The sequence below is a fragment of the Durio zibethinus genome, chromosome 11, assembly GCF_047325235.1.
Source record: "Durio zibethinus cultivar Kanyao isolate XHJ-2024 chromosome 11, ASM4732523v1, whole genome shotgun sequence".
Lineage (NCBI taxonomy): Eukaryota > Viridiplantae > Streptophyta > Magnoliopsida > Malvales > Malvaceae > Durio > Durio zibethinus.
In genome coordinates, this window is record NC_143172.1 from 668,167 (window position 1) to 685,453 (window position 17,287).

The 17,287-nt window shown below is 35.2% G+C and overlaps 4 protein-coding genes across 5 annotated transcripts; 2 read left to right on the forward strand and 2 right to left on the reverse strand.

Moving 5' to 3' along the window:
- The first annotated feature begins 51 nt into the window (after positions 1-51).
- LOC111290780 (vacuolar protein sorting-associated protein 25) lies at positions 52-3,466 on the forward strand. The gene is made up of 7 exons (XM_022882249.2): positions 52-188; positions 875-978; positions 1,708-1,847; positions 2,069-2,122; positions 2,218-2,306; positions 2,401-2,476; positions 3,089-3,466. Exons 2-7 carry the CDS (start codon positions 920-922, stop codon positions 3,208-3,210), a joined length of 540 nt encoding a protein of 179 aa, XP_022737984.1. The 5' UTR covers positions 52-188; positions 875-919; the 3' UTR covers positions 3,211-3,466.
- A 1,747-nt stretch (positions 3,467-5,213) lies between these two features.
- On the forward strand, positions 5,214-8,525 carry LOC111290777 (uncharacterized). The gene is made up of 5 exons (XM_022882241.2): positions 5,214-5,482; positions 5,699-6,350; positions 6,442-6,641; positions 6,719-6,963; positions 7,068-8,525. Exons 1-5 carry the CDS (start codon positions 5,214-5,216, stop codon positions 7,853-7,855), a joined length of 2,154 nt encoding a protein of 717 aa, XP_022737976.2. The 3' UTR covers positions 7,856-8,525.
- A 322-nt stretch (positions 8,526-8,847) lies between these two features.
- Positions 8,848-12,756, reverse strand: IWS1 (Transcription elongation factor (TFIIS) family protein). The gene is made up of 11 exons (XM_022882243.2): positions 12,674-12,756; positions 12,139-12,559; positions 11,226-11,345; positions 10,821-11,041; positions 10,604-10,733; positions 10,442-10,504; positions 10,271-10,348; positions 9,847-9,938; positions 9,665-9,727; positions 9,393-9,579; positions 8,848-9,171 (listed from the first exon to the last, which is right to left on the reverse strand). Exons 1-11 carry the CDS (start codon positions 12,679-12,681, stop codon positions 9,073-9,075), a joined length of 1,482 nt encoding a protein of 493 aa, XP_022737978.1. The 5' UTR covers positions 12,682-12,756; the 3' UTR covers positions 8,848-9,072.
- An 897-nt stretch (positions 12,757-13,653) lies between these two features.
- LOC111290394 (uncharacterized) lies at positions 13,654-16,539 on the reverse strand. 2 transcript variants are annotated; one of them, XM_089767450.1, is made up of 2 exons: positions 14,219-16,539; positions 13,654-13,892 (listed from the first exon to the last, which is right to left on the reverse strand). In XM_089767450.1, the coding sequence occupies exon 1, from the start codon at positions 16,372-16,374 to the stop codon at positions 14,290-14,292; it is 2,085 nt and encodes a 694-aa protein (XP_089623576.1). In that variant the 5' UTR covers positions 16,375-16,539; the 3' UTR covers positions 13,654-13,892; positions 14,219-14,289. The 2 variants fall into 2 exon arrangements, with proteins under 2 accessions (XP_089623576.1, XP_089623575.1); XM_089767449.1 differs by lacking the exon at positions 13,654-13,892 and adding an exon at positions 13,944-14,094.
- Positions 16,540-17,287: the final 748 nt, after the last annotated feature.

Here is a 17,287-nt window from a genome sequence, read left to right on the forward strand (position 1 = left end):
ATATTGCATCTAATGGTTCAAAATCAAAGTACCAAATCTAACGGTCCAAAATGACTGAGCTTAAACCAAAGTAAAAAACTTGACCGAAGAGGAAAGCAACCTGGCCGAAAAAAGAACAGAAGAAAAGAATAGCTGCAAACATCAAAGAACTTCGACTTCAAAGCTGAAAACTTTATCTCTCCGATCAGGTATAATTTTCTTCATATTATTCTCTTATTTGATGTTTGAGAACCCCAGATAGTTAGAAACTTGAAATTATGATAATTTCTTTGAATTCAAACGCAAATCTGATTTCTTCTTTTCTTTTATGGACCCTATTTGACTAACAAAAATTGGATCTTATTCCTTTATCCGCTTCATTTTGTTTTTTTTATCAGTAGTAGTTTATTCCGTTTTTATATTGGTGGGTCTTTGCCCATGGTTTAATAATCTTTGTAAGATGAGGTTCATGAAAGGTGTTGGATATAGTTTGTTGCCAAATGCACAATGAACTGTTCTATTGTAACGCCTTGTTATGTTTCTTTTCTCTAATTGTTCGGAACTAATGCCCCAAATACGCCATCAAACATCATACTATTAATCATCTAATGCTATTGATAAGAAAACTCGATTCCCATGCTTTGATAGTTTTGCTCCTAATCTTTGATTTCTCTAGCAGATTTCACTATTGTTCTTCTCTCGTTTTCTTGTTTCTTTTATCTTTGTTTGTTGACTTTCGCAATTTCTTTTTAGTTGAGGATGTTTTTGATGATTTGAAAGTGGTTGAGAACCCTGTATTGTTATGACTTGTTTTTTTGTTGATGTGTTGCTGCTAAAAATTTTCCCACATCCCACCCCCTTTTCACCTCTTTTTTTTTTTTCCTGTCAATTACAGATATGTTTTTTATGTGGCATCTACTGTAAAGGAAGACTGAGAGAGATGCAGAAATTGGGTGATTTCAAGCTTCCCCACTTTTTCAACTACCCTCCATACTTCACGTATTCTCCTCTCTTTTTCCTTTCAGCTTTTGATTTCACTTTCTAGCAGAACTGTGAACAACTTATTATTCCTTCTAATCACTCTTTTTAAGCAATGAAGAATAGTATGATTTTAGATCTTTGTGAAGAAGGTTGATCTTCATCTGTGAAGTAAGCTGGATGCTTAATTTCAAATACATATATGTGTATGTGTGTATATATATATATATATATATATATATATGTATATGTATATGTATATATATATATATATATGGTATTTGACGCAACTACGGAGTGAGCTTGATCACTGGAATGCATTTCAAATTTGTATGAAGTTATATCTGTATATACTTAATATTTCTTCCTTGTTTCAACACCTTATGCATCAATCTTCTCTCTAGAACTTCATGGAAAATATTGTTCCTCGCCTGTGTAGATAGTAAATTGCATCTCTATATACTTAGGGTCTGTTTGGTTCATGCTTTTGCTATTTGCATTTTTCAATAGAAAGTGAAAAGCAAAAAATAAAAAATGAAATAAAAACAGGAGACAAATAGCAAGAAACCAAACTAACCTTTAATATTTCTTTCCTTTCAACATGTCCCAGAGGATGACGTGGAGGTGGAGCTGAAAAGTTATTTGTCTCTAGAAAAGTTTCATTACTTTCATCGGCCTTGTTAATTTTTTTCACCCTGATTGTTCATGATCATTTTAAGAATTGGGATTGAGATTCACATATTTATGCAGTTTGCAGCCAGTGAGAGAGACTCGGGAGAAACAGGTACAACTTTGGAAAGAACTGATTCTGGATTACTGCAGAACTCAGAAGATATTTGTAATTGGTCTTGAGGAAGAATTTCCTTTGTTCTCAAATTCTGTGATTGAACGTAAGACCTGTTTCTCTAATTTCTGGTTAAACATCTGATTAGATCTCTGAAACTGTATGGTGCATTTGCCTTACAGTAAAATTATTCTACTTGGTTTTCATGAGTAGAATATAAATATGAAGATATTTTTCTGTTTTAATTTTAGGATTGCCTTTACTTTCTTCAAGGCTTGTTATTTCTCTTTTTTTATTTTTTTATTTTTTTTTTATGGTCTGATGCAGGTACTCTCAGTCACGAAGCCAGGGAAGCATTCCTCTCAGCCTTGATTTCAGAAGGTCTTTGCTGGTTCTGCTGTTTGACTAATGCAATTGTATACTTCATCATCCTTAATTTCATTGGAAGCTCTTAAACTTTTATTCTGATGCAACAGGACGTGCAGAATGGTTGGATAAAGGACATAGGAGATGCCTTATCCTTTGGCACCGAATTCAAGATTGGGCTGACATTATTTTGAATTTTGTGAGTTAATCCTGGTTCTTTTGCTATCCTGGTCATATTTATTTTACATGGCTTCTTCCAAACATAATTTTCTGGTATTTCCGTATGTTATAAGGTGAAAGATAATGGCTTTGAAGACAGTGTTATGACTGTTGAGGAGATACGTTCAGGGATTGAATCCCGAGGAACAGGTAAAAATACATTTCTTTAGATGAAGCAGATTAGTGAATCATGATGCTTTAGTGCTATTAGAGATAGTTCTTTTTTCTTCGTTTTCCTTGCCTTTCCATAGTTTTAAGAAAGGGTCTAACTTGTGGATTGTGGTGGTCTGTGGAGAGATATATAGTATATCTATCAACTGCATATTCCTCGAAATCAAGCGTCCATTGAAAAGGAATGAAAATGCAGTTCCTGAATATATAGAAGTTATTTGTATCCTTATAGATGGTAATAGGGTTTCCATTAGTTTTTTAACAGCAAGAGAGGGGAACTATTTCCAGAACTGCAGTATGCGTGTGTACTCTTTAAACTTGTCAGAAGTTCCTGTTTGGTCTGAAGCAAAGTTCCTTAACTTCTGGCACGCATTCATTTTGAAAGAATCTATGTCATTCAAATTCATTATCAATTTGTTGATATATGCCTTCAGTTTCTCATGGTAGGAGAGTGTATAAACTTAAAGATTCTAAGTCACAATCCATTTGCATCCATTCACACATTTAATCATGTAAACTTGCTTGACTTGGAGAAAATGTCCTAAATATTACATGCTACTGATTGCAATTTCCCTCTCTGATTTACCACAGAGCTTCATGGGATAGACCGCACGATTCTAATGCGAGCTTTGAAATTACTAGAACAAAAGGGGAAGCTTGCAATTTTTAAGGGAACTTCAGCTGATGATGAAGGTGTGAAATTCTCTGTATAATGTTTTAACCACTTGGCATTCAAAGGCAACCTATTAAGTGTGGCAGGCAAGGCCGGCTATTGATCATCAGAACTTTAATCAGGAACCCAGCATTTTGTGTTGCTACTGGTATCTGAAAAAAAAACAAAAACAAAAACAACCAGAAGTTGTGAAATATGTTGGAAAACCAAACCTGATGGAATTATTGTCTTTTTTTTTTCTTTTTCTGAAGATGGACATGTTTATCAGGGCATTTGAACTACAAGCTTACAATTCACTCTGATTAAATCTTTATTATTTTACGGTAAAAATAATTAATAGAAAAAAAAAAGGTGATTTTTTATCCTAGTTATGTTAACCAGGGTCTGCACTTGTTTGACAAATATTTAGCAAGGTAAAATAATAAAAATTAACTACAAATTCTTAATGTATCAAAAACAACCCTCAGAAATATCCTACCAAAGCCCGTTTGTAGGTATAACATAACCTGTGGCTGACAGGCCACTCGACAGACGACGACAAAGTTAGTAAAAAGACAAAAGCAACGCAACAAGCAATTGCAAAGCCCTAAAAACAGGTAGCCCAAACCTGTATAAGGATATCTAATTCTCATCCCCAAACTAACCCCAACCGCCTCCCTCAGCACTGTACTACTACCTCCTTTTCTTCTACTCAAAATTTGCCAAAAACCCTACCTCGTTCCCTCTAAAATCTCTATCTTTTTATTAATTTTATGTTTTCTTATCCTCTATCTATTCACTTGCCCGTTTCATTTTGCAAACTCAAATCAGGACTAGACCCAGAGAGGAATGAAAACCAGTTTTTGCTGGTCTGGCTCTGGTCCAAAGGTATTATTTTGCTACTCTTTCTTTCTTATCTAAAGAACTTTTGATTAGAAGCAATGATTTTGGTTGGAGTAAATATCATTGTTAAACTTGCTTATGACCTTTTTTGCTTTCATATTTTGATATAACTCCTTCCCTCAGTTCTTCGTTGAAAAAGACAAAAACTTTGCTTTTGATTTGATGTGAAGTTGGATATGATTTTGGTTCATTATCGTTAATCTAACATTGGATGTTTTAGGCCAAGACTCATTTTTTTCATTTCAACTATTTCGAATTTCGTTGTTAAGCTGCGTATAATTTGGTTGGTTAACTGTTTCTGGTTTTCCTAACCGTATCTGATTTCATCTTCTTTTAGTTCAAGCAACTCGAATTGTGTGTTATTCATTTCCTTTTAATGGGTACTTTACCCTTTTAATGAAAGTAATTGATTGGGTCATGTTTGGGGTCTGTGCTTTGTGCTCAAATAATGAATCTTGATGTTGAAAAGATTGGTCTCTTTTGTTGATTTTTTTTTTTTTTGTATTTGTTTGGTTTTGGAACAGTTTCCATTGCTCTCTTCATTGAATTTGTTTTTTTTGTTTGGTTTTGGAATAGTTTGGGAGAGAAGCAAAGACTGTGAATCTTCAAATCTCAGTCATTATTACTGTCTATCATTTTGATGTATTTAGCTTCGTTCAATATATATTTTCATGAATCTGTGCTACGTCCAAAACAACCAAAAATTAGATTTCATGTATCCTATTCTTGCCCATTAGTATTTGATACTTGATCTAGATATGATAATGATATGGGAGCGGGCAAGCAGTTAAAGTTTTGATGTTGCACAGTTTGCAGCTTTAATGTCTTTCTTACATTAAGTTGAAGTTTTAAGACCTGTCAAAGAAAATAAGTACACTTTATTGGGATCTAATGGTTGAGTGTGAGATATTCAAAGATAAGAATTTTCATTTGCTGACTAGACAATTAGTTATGATCCTGTTTCGTGAAATATTTCTCTTTTGTGAAGATAAAATATTATTGAGAAAAAAGAATTTATGAGATGGTTCTTGCATTATGTTTGTAGATTTTATCATTTGTCATTCTATTGATCATGGTATTCTCTATGCTTAATTTTGCAGGTATGCTGCTGAATGTCATGTTGGCTCAATAGTAAATTTTAGAGGTTGACAGAATTTATCGATGGAGATAGTTGAATCGATTCTTGATATTCCAGTGCAAGATCCACCAGAGGAGGAGTTCTCTTCTGCTGATTTGACTTGGAAAAAGTTTGGCACAGCTGAGCACCATGATGATGTAGCACTCATTCCTTATGCTCGAGTAGATGAATTTATAATTGGAGAATGCTCCAATGTGGAATGCCCAACACGATTTCATATTGAGAGGGGACGGAAACGATCAAAGGGCAGTTTAAAGGAGTATAAAAGTGATGAATATTTGGAATATAGACTGTAAGTATGAATCTTGCTTTACAATGTTTCCCTTTTTGTGCTCTTTTAGTTTCCCTACTTTCCTAGTGTAAGGGTTCTTCCCTTTTGATAAATTCTATCATTACACAAACTCTGATATGTTTCCTTAAGTGCTAGATGATATGAAAAATTTTTCATTAATGAGTTCTACCTGAAAATAAACATTTTGTTTTTATGTTTTCCTTTGTATATGGGAAGATATTGGTGTTCCTTTGGTCCGGAAAATTATGGGGAAGGTGGAGGTGTATTACCTAGTCGAAAATATCGTCTAAACACCCGAAATCGGGCTGCTAGACCTCAATCCATGCGAGGATGCACGTGCCATTTTGTTGTCAAACGTCTTTATGCTCGTCCATCACTTGCTCTTATTATATACAACGAGAGACGCCACATAAACAAGTCTGGTTTTGTTTGCCATGGGCCCCTTGACAAAGATGCCATTGGCCCTGGTGCCAAGAAAATTCCATATATTTCCAATGAGATTCAACAACAAACAATGTCTATGATCTATCTGGGCATTCCTGAAGAAAACGTGCTAGAGAAACACATTGAGTACATTCAACGATACTGTGGTTCAGATGCAACAGTTAGTACACTTGCTTCCCAATATGTCCGCAAACTTGGGATGATCATTAAAAGATCTACCCACGAGTTAGATCTAGATGATCAAGCTAGCATCCGTATGTGGGTTGAACGCAATAAGAAATCAATATTTTTCTATCAGGACACTTCTGAGACAGATCCTTTCATTCTTGGGATTCAAACAGAATGGCAGTTGCAACAGATGGTTCGTTTTGGCCATCGTAGTCTTCTTGCAGCTGATTCAACATTTGGTATTAAAAGACTCAAGGTAATAAACTGGTTGATTGTTGATTTGTGTTTGTTCAGAGCATTAAGAAGGCGATTTCATCTGGTATTACATGTTAATGTTCTTAATGCAGTACCCTTTGTGCACCCTTCTTGTCTTTGATTCGAGACACCATGCATTACCTGTTGCATGGATTATTACCCGCAGCATTGCAAAGGCAGATGTGGCTAAATGGACGAAAGCTTTGGTCGATCGAACTCGGAGCATAGAGCCTGGATGGAAGACCAATGGTTTTGTTATTGATGATGCAGCCATGGAGATTGATCCCATAAGGCAGGGTATTTTTGCTTTAAAATTTGGTTTGAACTGAGTGTATCACTTTCTTACACCTGTTTTGACTGTTTTATCAGGGATACTTTTTGTTGTCCTATCCTATTTGCCCTTTGGCGTGTTCGTAGATCTTGGTTGAGGAATTTGGTTAAGAAATGTTCCAACATTGAAGTTCAGCGAGAAATTTTTAAGCGCCTAGGCGAAGTAGCTTATGGCATTTGGGGTGGTGTAAATATTTCAGTTGCCTTGGAAGAACTAATTCAGGATTTTGTTGATCAGACTGCCTTCATGGATTATTTCAAATCCTCTTGGGTGCCAAAGATTGGTTAGATCTCTCTCACCATTGCTCATGCACAAATATGCTAATGCCATGAAGGTTTCCATGTCTAATACTGATGTTGTTCACTTCTGTTTACTTCTGTTTGACAGAAATGTGGCTTTCAACAATGAGAACTCTTCCACTTGCAAGCCAGGAGGCATCTGGTGCCATAGAAGCCTACCATGTGAAGCTGAAAACAAAATTGTTTGATGATTCACATCTTGGTGCACTTCAGAGAGTTGACTGGTTAGTGCACAAGCTGACAACTGAGTTGCATTCAGCGTATTGGCTTGATCGGTATGCAGATGAAAGTGATTCTTTTCAAAATGTCAAGGAGGAATACATTGCATCTACATCTTGGCACCGAGCACTGCAAATTCCTGATTCTGCTGTTACCTTAGATGATAAGGGCCACCTATTTGCAAAGGTAGCAAGTTTGAAAGACAGCAGCATTACACATTTAGTTTGGAATCCTGGATCAGACTTTGCTTTCTGTGATTGTGCATGGTCAATGCAAGGAAATATTTGCAAGCATGTCATCAAGGTCAACATGATCTGTGAAACTGATGAAGGCTATAAACCCTCCATGTCTTTTCAGTCATTTAGAGAGATATTGATGGATCTTTGGAAGAAACCAATGGATGACTCAATTGCATTAGATGAGTCAGTTGCCTGGACCCGCCAGATGCTTGATCAAACCAAACAACTTGTTGAACTGAATAGTTCAAATGATATTGGCATTGTAGTTAATAATATGCCATTGAAATGGGTTTCTAAGAAGGGCAGAACATTTGTTGGTATACCAGCTTCCCTTCCAGCTCTTCCATCTAGTTCCAAGAGTATCACAAAGAATCTGCAGAAGAACAGAAAACGGAAAAGATTATCAAGATTAAGATGATCGTCAAAGTTCTTTATATAGGCTAGCATTTAGCTAACTTCAGACACTGGTGTGGGACCTATTTGGAAAATATTGTCCATTTCCATCATCATCATCATCAACTCCATTGCTCGAATCATTTCAGAAGCCAAGCCAAGCTATTTTTCAATAGAACGAGTGCTACTTGCAACCTCCAAAATGGGATTTTGATGGACAATATGTCTATCTTGCTGCACTTGCCACCGTATTCTTTTCAGAAGAGAATTCCAACATGTGTCAAACATATTCATGTTCATTCCAACATTCATTCCAGGAGAAATTTGAAGGCCAACATGTAGAGAAAAGAAGGCATCTATGTTATTTGAGGTTTACTTCAGAATTTGGAAACTCAAAAGTGTTCTCCCCTTGTTAAGCTCGTCATTTATTGAGCTATATGTTATTTTGTATATTGTCTTTCCTTTTTTTCCCGTCCTTAAAAGTAAATATTTTTCAGGGAAAAGAGCAGATAAGGCATCTTGCCAATGGATGGATGACCGAGTAGTTTTTATTGATAGACGATTAGAAAAAAATGTATAGACTGTTGACATTTGAATTTGAGCTGCATAAGAAGATAATATCACAAGATAATTATTTGGTGAAAGATATTGTAGTTGTACCTCTATTAAACATAATAAAATTCTAGATCATTCTATACTAAGGATCATACAATACAATATCATTGGTTTTTTTGCAAGCCATTGATTTTCCTTGCAACTAGATCATGATGGAATTCGTTGTTGTTATAGGTAAATGAAATGACTTTAAAACCATGTTTTTGGGTTGAATTACAGCGACTGATTAAATTTGAGCTATAATTATAGTCTTTTGTGATTGTTTGACCGGTTATGCATGGAGGCAGAAGCCGTTACCGTTTTCAAGCTATCAGTCATAAGAGGAGATGGTTGACAACAAAAATAAATAAATAAATAGCCTAACATGCATGTTCATTAACATTTAGGCAGGCACTCGAGACATTGCATTAACATATTTATTTGAACTGAACACATTTTTCCGAGTCAAAATATAATGAAATGTGAAGATGGTCCAATGAAGATTTTTTTGGATGGTGAACGACTCTCAATAATTTGGTCCGGTTGGATGAAAAACAGAAACATTTGAATCAAGATACATGAAGTAGCTATCTTTAGAGAAAAATACAGTGCATCCTTCTTTCATGCCAATGCCAATTTGGGTATCATTTACAGGTACTTAAGCATACCACGACCCTCAACACTAAGTTTAGTTGCCTGCAGCTGCTTCTTTTTCGGTGCTTTCAACTGCTGCAACTTCTTATTCATCTGCCATGAAAAGGTCAACATTCGATTTCAGAAAATATAGAGAATAGAATATAGAGAGAATAGATCATTCTCTACCACCATGAAGTAAATTTAAAGAGGTACTAAGCGGGTATACTCTTAAAGGAACAATATAGATAAACATCCCGTTTGGTTTCATTGACCAAATAACCTTTTCCAAACAATAAACCAACAGAATTTGAAACTCGGAGAGAAAAAGAAACCTTTAAACGTCGCTGATCTTGTACAACTTGTTTTGCACGAGCTCTAATTTCATCTGGATCAATCTTAGACTGGGGACGCACAACAAAATCCATTGGTGTTGCATCTGGCCTTGAAGCATGCAGCCTTGAAGAAGATTCTGACCTTGAAGCATTTTGACCTGACGATGACCGACTAGACTTGTGGTCCCTGTAATTTTATAACCAACAATTATAGTCAAGAGCAAATAGAATCAGAATAATCATGTCAAATCAAGCGTTAGGTTACATCTTACCGAGAAATATCCAAATCAAAGTCACCATCTCTAGATTCCATTGATGCAGCTCTATTTGCAGGCCTACAAAAGAGTTTAAAAAAAATTAATAAGAAACACAATATGAAAACGTATGCAAACATAAAAAACATTGCAAGCAAACAAGATGACATATTTTGCATAAAACTGACTAAAAAGGGTACCTTTTCACAGATGGCCTTCGCAAGGGAACCCTATCATCTTCAACATTTCTCATGTCCTCAAACCTTGTGCTCTTATTAAAGATTGGTCTACTCTGCATTATGTTCAAAATTATATAAAGAGTTAATACATATGGACAGAAAAGAGTTCCATGGATATACATAAAAGATCTTTTAAGACATTCTGAGAAACATAAAGTTAATAGGCAAAATTTGATTAAAATAAGCTGAAGGCTTTATTGAAATCACAAGCACTAAAAATTGAGCAATCAAAACTATACTCCTATAGGCAACATACTAATGAATAAAAAATGAAATATAAAGGCCACAAGGCATGACTGTTGCTGATACAGATACAAAGCAGATAAGAAGGAAATAGGGGAAATTTTGAGAATATAAAGAACAGGAGCTTAAACCAGAACATTACCCATTTATCAACCAAATCCTTGGCAAGTTTCCTGTTGGAAGTGGTTTCCTCATCAGATTTTGATAAAAACATAATGACCTGCCCATTGGGTGTAAAAAGAATCAAAAACCAATCCAAGATGCTTCAAAATACAAAGCTGAATGCAATTGTTACTGTATGAAAGTTCCTAACCTTTCCAAGACCACTTCTTTTTAGCTGCTCCCTTCTATCATGCTGCTCTAGATCAATTGGAAACTGCATGAAAAAAAAAAGATTTCAGTTTTTCACACAACAGAATGTCAGGGCTGTGACCATTATTACACAGGCCAAAATAGAAAGAAGGCCAGTTTATACATCAGTCAAAATCTGCAAAATAGCTGCACGGATATTTATATTTGGTAAGCTTCCATCGGGAAGGGGTTCAAGCCAATTTTTCAACAAGGTTAAAACTCCATGATCTAAGAATTCTGGTTGAAGCTGCTTCCTGCATAAAGAGTAATTTAAAAGAAGATGAGAATGATCATTTCTAGATAAATACAAGGAAACCATATTAACTTTGCAAGCAGCTTACTTTGAGAGAACCTCAGTAAGAAGAGGCAACTTCTTGAGTTTATTAATCGCAGGCTTCCCCTGTCTATTAAGCTCTGCATCTTCTTCAGCGGTTACCTCAAGCTCAGCCATGACACTCTCGACTAGCAATGCAATTTCTGCGGGACTTTTCTCATTCTTCTTCCTTTTTTTACCCATCTTAAATAACTCCTTAATCTCCGGATCCTCATCATCTTCCTCTGCCTAAAAGATCATAAAAATGAACCAAAAAACTATAAAAAACTCTTCATATCTCATTTAAGCAACCACTGAATTTGTATTTCTAAGTACATAAATCTATAAATATCATAGCAAACCCAGTTTCCTAAAACTCTTTATCAACATGAAGACAAACATACATGAAAGCCATACAAAGATGATTGACAACCTGAGGGGCAGCACCAGGCGACCTTGCTTCATTGTCGCTCCCATATCTGTCCACAGGGTCGACGCCACTGTCATCTATGAAGTCATCATCATCCATAGTCCTGGTACCCTCTTGATCATTCTATTCCACAAAGAAAAAACTTGGTTAGTCTTCGACCTCATTTTATTAAATTTTAAGGAAGAAATTAAACTACATCAACAAGCATATCTTAGTAAGCCACTTCATACATAATCAAATAGAATCGTAGAGAAGAGAAACCAAATCATCAATGAGAACCGATAAAATTGCTTTCTAATTTATCCATTGAAAGAACAATAAAAAGGCATTCTATACTAGCAGCAATGATAATGATAAATCCTGAAGCCAATATTTCAAAAATGATTCTTAACCTTGTGAACATATTGTGGTTGAAATAGGAGATCATAATGTCCTTTAATCTGTGAACTGAAAGAATTAAAAACCATTTTAGCATGCTCGCAAAAGGTTTTGCTTTCCAACAACAATAAAGAAAAGGTTCAATTCTCAATTTTAACTAGTCAAAAAACACAAACTAATCTAGGTATTTTTACTGAGAACTATTAAATATCACAAACTAACAAAATATAATTAAAAAAAGAAAGGTAGCAACTAATCATTTTGTTTTCTCCTTTTCTGCTTTATTTCATAACCACGTTTTAGCTTAAATGTAAACAAACCAACAAACATTTCACTGATTCCAAATTTCAGTAAACAATTTAGGAACTTGGCTTCAACAAATAAACAAGGAAACATAGTTTATCACTTTTCATGCAACTGAAGCTATTGTAAATCCATAAAATGAAAACCCAAATCTCCTAAACCACGAATCAAATCAAACAACAATCAATAATTCAATTACTTAAAAAGAGGGGGGAAAAAAAGAAAAAGAAAATACCTCAGGATTAACCCATTCCCACATCTCATTCACTTCCTCTGACTTCCCCAACCTTTTAACAGTTCCTTTCTCACCACCACCCCCATAATGTTTCTCCTTGTGCCTCTTCTCCTTCTTATTCCTCTTCTTCGCATCCGACTCCGACCCTTCCCTCCCAAAATTGGCCTCTTCGTCCTCATCTAAAAACTCCGGGGCATCCGTACTCTCTTTTCCCATAGATCCTCCCTTCTTGACTAGCCTTTTTCTCGGCTTCCCAACCTTATCGGTATCGTAAACCGGCGTCTGCGATCGTTCTCGTTGGCCCCAATCTCCCATGTCATCCTCCACGTCATCGAGAAGGTCTTGCCGTGGCTCAGGCGAACCGGGGTCCGATTGAATGTCGTCATAGTCCATAATCGGCTCTCCTTCCTCATCGCGATAACTATAAAAGACCCAAAACAAATAATCACCATTAACAAACCCTAGGTTTTCTATAAAGAAAAACTTTCGATCAAAAATTAAACCCTAATTTCAAGATAAAAAGAGAAAAGCTTACGAATCCATGGCGATGGCGATCAATCACAGACACAGAATTCAATTTCTTTGATTTTTCTCGGTTTTTCTTTTTTTCTTCTGTTTAGGGGATAACTGAACAGACTGAGACGAAGTTATAGGCCGAGTGGGTGCACTCGAAGATCCGGGCCAAATGGATGGGGCTTTTTTAACGCATTTTACTATTTGTTAACCCATTCGATCAGACCCGATAATATTAATGAGTAGTATTTTTTATCCAACATATCTCAAAATCAGCTTCTCAATGGGCTTTGATTCTTCTTTAATTTTTTTTTATAATTTAAATTTACCTTTGCTTGTATAAATATATATAAGTACAGATTTTATCAAATTAGAGAAATAATGTTAAAAATTAAATTTGGTGGTTTATGAAATTACTTGTAATTCCATTTTTAAGCAGTAATTTTACTAGTTTTAATATTATTACATTCTTGAATTCTTTTGACTTCTTTATCTTCAAGTTTGTATTTTAAAAGATATTGTAATTTATCCATTAAATATTATTTAATTATTATTTTAAAAGAAAAAAAAACTTGTATTTAATGCATTATTTTACAAATTTTCAATAAAAAATAATGCATTAATTACATTTTTCTTTCTTTAAATATATTTTAATCATATTTAACCCTGATTAATTCATTCGATTACCCTTAGAAAAGAGCATTTAACATATCTTAATTCAAATTTTAGTATTTATAATCTTTTCCCTACCTTTAGATTGTAACATTTTTTCTACCAAAAAAAAAAAAAGATAAAAAATAATCAGGTAACTCAAACCCAATCAAGTGGTGAAAAAAAAACTGCCCTATAGGATTAAACTTTGATAAAATTGATAATTCTCATACACAATGAATTCAACAAGATCATCATCAAGAAAATATTGCCCCATGAGACCATAGCCTGTAAGATTTCTATGGTTGCCTTTGAGATTGTAATCAATTTACAGATCATTGAAACATGAAGTCCAATCATGAAAAGTACTTATAATTGCCTATCATGAAAATAAGATTTGTCAAGTACAAATTATGTTCATCATTGAAGCAAAGCTACAATACTAAACCAGTTAAAAAGTCGAGAAAGTTGCCACATTGTAAAAGTATTGAAAATGCAAGTCACCAGAGCTGGTATGCAGGAAACTTTGGAATCCATTCGTAGGAAATGGACCAGGCACTATCTTGTTGGTTATCACTTCCAAGTAACACCTATCAAGTAGTTTAATAGGCAGGAAGCAAAAATCAAGTACACTCTACACCTAAAAGAATATCATTTACATAATGCATAAATTTTCTTTATGAGTGCAGGAAGCAAAATATTCTACCCACATCAAACAGTTATCAAAAAACATGAAACAGTTGGTAAGAGAAAACTAACTAGTTTGTAAAAACCAGGATGGCTACTCACAATCTGCCCATCAAAAAAACAAGAGGTGAGAAATATTTGCATCAACTCATTGAATATTATGTGCTCGTAGAAATTATAAAGCAACTAAAAATATTCATTATCTGCCTCTGCAAGGTACTTAACTTACATCAAAAGGGGTCCTCCCAAACAATCAAGCAAAAGCTATACAGCAAGCAAATTAGCTTTCTGAAAAACATGTCATCTTTCCCTGCCAATAGCAAGAAGGTCAGGAGGAAGTGAAGCAGGATCAAGTTCCCAACAGTCTTTCAAAAGATCAGGGACATCATCGCCAGAAAGCTTCCGTGCAGGAATCTGATGTGAAAACATCCGAATATCATTTTTCTCAAGCCATATAATAGCCTGACATCCAATCTCCTGTCTCTTAAATATTGCCCTGAATCCATCAACCTTCTCAAGATATGCCATGCTCAATCCATGAATATCACTGTAGGTAGTTAAAACCACAACTATATTATAGCAGTGTTTATCTCTAGCTGAAAGGCTTCTTCCTGCTGCACCTAATTTAGCTTCATTATAAAGAGCCCAAACTGAACCCTTCTTTGGATAAATCCTATAAAATTCCTTTGCTGCCCTTTCACATTCCACCATGTGTGAAAAGATATTCACAGAGTTAATGGAACTCTTCCTAGCAACTTTAAATCTCCCACAAGATACATAAAATCCCACTTTCTCCCAACTAAGCAACCTGTCATCCCCATTATTCTGAAAGTCCAACCAACTCATCTTCACTTCAAAAGGATGTACTGAAAATACTTCCTCAATCAAACCATAATGCCTAGGCATTCCATCATCATCATCATATATAGCCCACACTTGCCCTTTCTTAAAATTCCTTTCCGATCTATCTTTATCAAAATCATAGAAATCAGAATCCTCCACAGCCATAGTTTCCATGTCCCCACTCTTTAAACCACGGCGCTTCCCAATGTCCTGACTTGCTCTCTTCCTAGAAGTCATTTGCTTTGTGAGCTCTGCATTTTGTTTCTTCTTCCCACCCTCTTGAGTCTTGGATTCCAAATCTACACTCTTTTTCTTAATTGCACGTGTCATAATCCCCAAATTTCCACTTGTCTTTGAAGGTCCTTCACTCTCAATCTCAAAATCCCTAGTCTTCTCCAATGCCTTCTGTTTCTCATTCTTTGAAACTCTATTTTCTTTAAGCTCATGTCTATCTTTTTCCTTCTCCTTTTCTCCCACATCTGTCTCCTTCACTTTTACATTCAATTTTTCCTTTCCTTGATTCACCTTTCGCTTCATTTCCAACTGCATTTCTGCAAGTGTCATTGTCTCCTCTGCAACTTTTGCCAACTTTGACTTTGATCTCTCCTTCATCTCATCATCTCCAACCTTTGCAGCCACTGACCTTGCCAATACCTCCCCAACAGTACTCATCCTCTTCCTCAAACCCCCGCTCCTCAATCTCCCAACACCCCACTCACCACTACCTGCTTCCTTCTCCACATCACCATCACCACCACTCTCTTTCTCCTTCAAATTCTCACCACTACCTTTCCTCCTTAAGCCCACGCTCCTAATTTTCTCACCACTACCTTTTTCCCCGTCCAATCGTACACCTTTAGGGCTATCCGTGTTCTCCTTCGAACCCATCTTTCTCTTCATCCTCTCACTCACTCTAACCGCAGCCACCACCTCCTCTTCCTCCGTACTTTCAGCCTCACCACCTTCTCCATCAACCTCCACAGCCAAAAAGCTCTTCTTGCAACTAGGGCAGACCAAATTGTGCCCCAAATACTTCCTTTCAAACTTATGCAACAACCTACACCGCGAACAGGCAGTCCAAAACGTCTCACCTACTAAGTCATTCCCTTCCAACCCATCAACCCTTTCCTCCTGAATCCTAATCCTAAGCTTCATATCATATTCTTGCCTCCTTATCTTATCAGAAAATATCCTAAACCCTTCACCCACAAGTTTAAACGCTTCTTCACATCCTAAATATGGGTTCTTATCGGGGTGCAAAATCAATGCTAGTTTTCTATACTGTTTCTTGATTGAGTTTATGTGGGAAAAAGGTTCTACCTGGAGAATTTTGTACCAGTCTGGAGCAGCGTTGCCTTTGGAAGCCACCCGAAGTATTTGAAAGGCAGTGAGCATTGAGGAGATGCCTTCGAGATTTGGACAAAGACGGTGGGCTTTCTTGGCATGTTTCAATGCTGATTTCAGGTTTGAATTGTTGTATTTGGTTTCTGCTACTGCTTTCAGACGTTCCGCTTCTTGCTTCGCATCTGGGTCGGAAGCCATTTCTTAGATAAGTAGATTGAAAGACAAGAAAAAAAAAAAAAAAAAAAGAACGAACAGTCGTAAAGAGGATTCTTGTAGGTTTTGGATGCTTCAGGGTTTCGGCTTGTTTCTTTGGTCAGTTTGAGATTTATGCAAGGATATTGAATGCCCCTTTTTTCTTTTCTTTTTTTTATAATTTTTCTTTTTTCCTGTTTTCTTAGCCAATTTTTTTCTCATAAATTGCTCAATCTTGACTAGGCTTGTAATTTTAAATTCAATTTAACTTAAATTTAAATTTAGATTGTGAAAAGTTGTACCATTTTTTTATAAAATATTGAATTTTTAGTGATTAGTATTTAAATTTGATAATTTCATATATAAAATAATTTTATAATTACTTTGCACCAAAATTAAAGAAATGGACTTGAAAATCATGTTACTTCATTAACTCCCGTTATTTCAAATGATAGTACGGTACACATTTGTAATACAAATTAAAATATACCTATTATTTCTGTTTCTCTCGTGCTTGAGGTTGATTTTAATTCAACCTTTCTCTCTGGAAATGCTTTTAATTCAATTTAATTGTACTTTTTTTTACATTATTCTACTTAATCCATTCACGTTAATGAATCGAACTCGTAACTTTTAGTATAAGATTTGTCAATTAAGTTTAAATCTCAAACTAATTTATTTTCATAGATATGTTAAAATTTATTATAATAATCTTATATTACATTGTACTGGAGATGATAACAAGTTATATTAGGGTGGGCTTTTTCTTGATTTAATTTCGAAACGATCTCTTAACATTCACATTTGATTTGATATTAAAATATTCTTTATTATTTAACTAAATGTGTCTATTTATAATTTATAATTATTTGATTTGAAATTAATTTAATAATTTTAATTTAATATAATATTTATAAAA

Excerpts from the sequence above, each read along its gene's own strand:
- LOC111290394 (XM_089767450.1), bottom strand. The coding sequence starts at position 16,374 with ATGGCTTCCGACCCAGATGCGAAGCAAGAAGCGGAACGTCTGAAAGCA.
- IWS1 (XM_022882243.2), bottom strand. Across the intron at positions 10,505-10,603 it reads TTTTGCAGATTTTGACTGAT|TTTCCAATTGATCTAGAGCA; the intron begins GTATAAACTGGC and ends TTTTTCATGCAG. Across the intron at positions 9,580-9,664 it reads TTTGATTTGGATATTTCTCG|GGACCACAAGTCTAGTCGGT; the intron begins GTAAGATGTAAC and ends ATAAAATTACAG.
- LOC111290780 (XM_022882249.2), top strand. The coding sequence starts at position 920 with ATGCAGAAATTGGGTGATTTCAAGCTTCCCCACTTTTTCAACTACCCT. Across the intron at positions 1,848-2,068 it reads CTCAAATTCTGTGATTGAAC|GTACTCTCAGTCACGAAGCC; the intron begins GTAAGACCTGTT and ends GGTCTGATGCAG. Across the intron at positions 2,307-2,400 it reads CTGACATTATTTTGAATTTT|GTGAAAGATAATGGCTTTGA; the intron begins GTGAGTTAATCC and ends GTATGTTATAAG.
- LOC111290777 (XM_022882241.2), top strand. The coding sequence starts at position 5,214 with ATGGAGATAGTTGAATCGATTCTTGATATTCCAGTGCAAGATCCACCA. Across the intron at positions 6,642-6,718 it reads ATGGAGATTGATCCCATAAG|GGATACTTTTTGTTGTCCTA; the intron begins GCAGGGTATTTT and ends CTGTTTTATCAG. Across the intron at positions 6,964-7,067 it reads CTCTTGGGTGCCAAAGATTG|AAATGTGGCTTTCAACAATG; the intron begins GTTAGATCTCTC and ends TCTGTTTGACAG.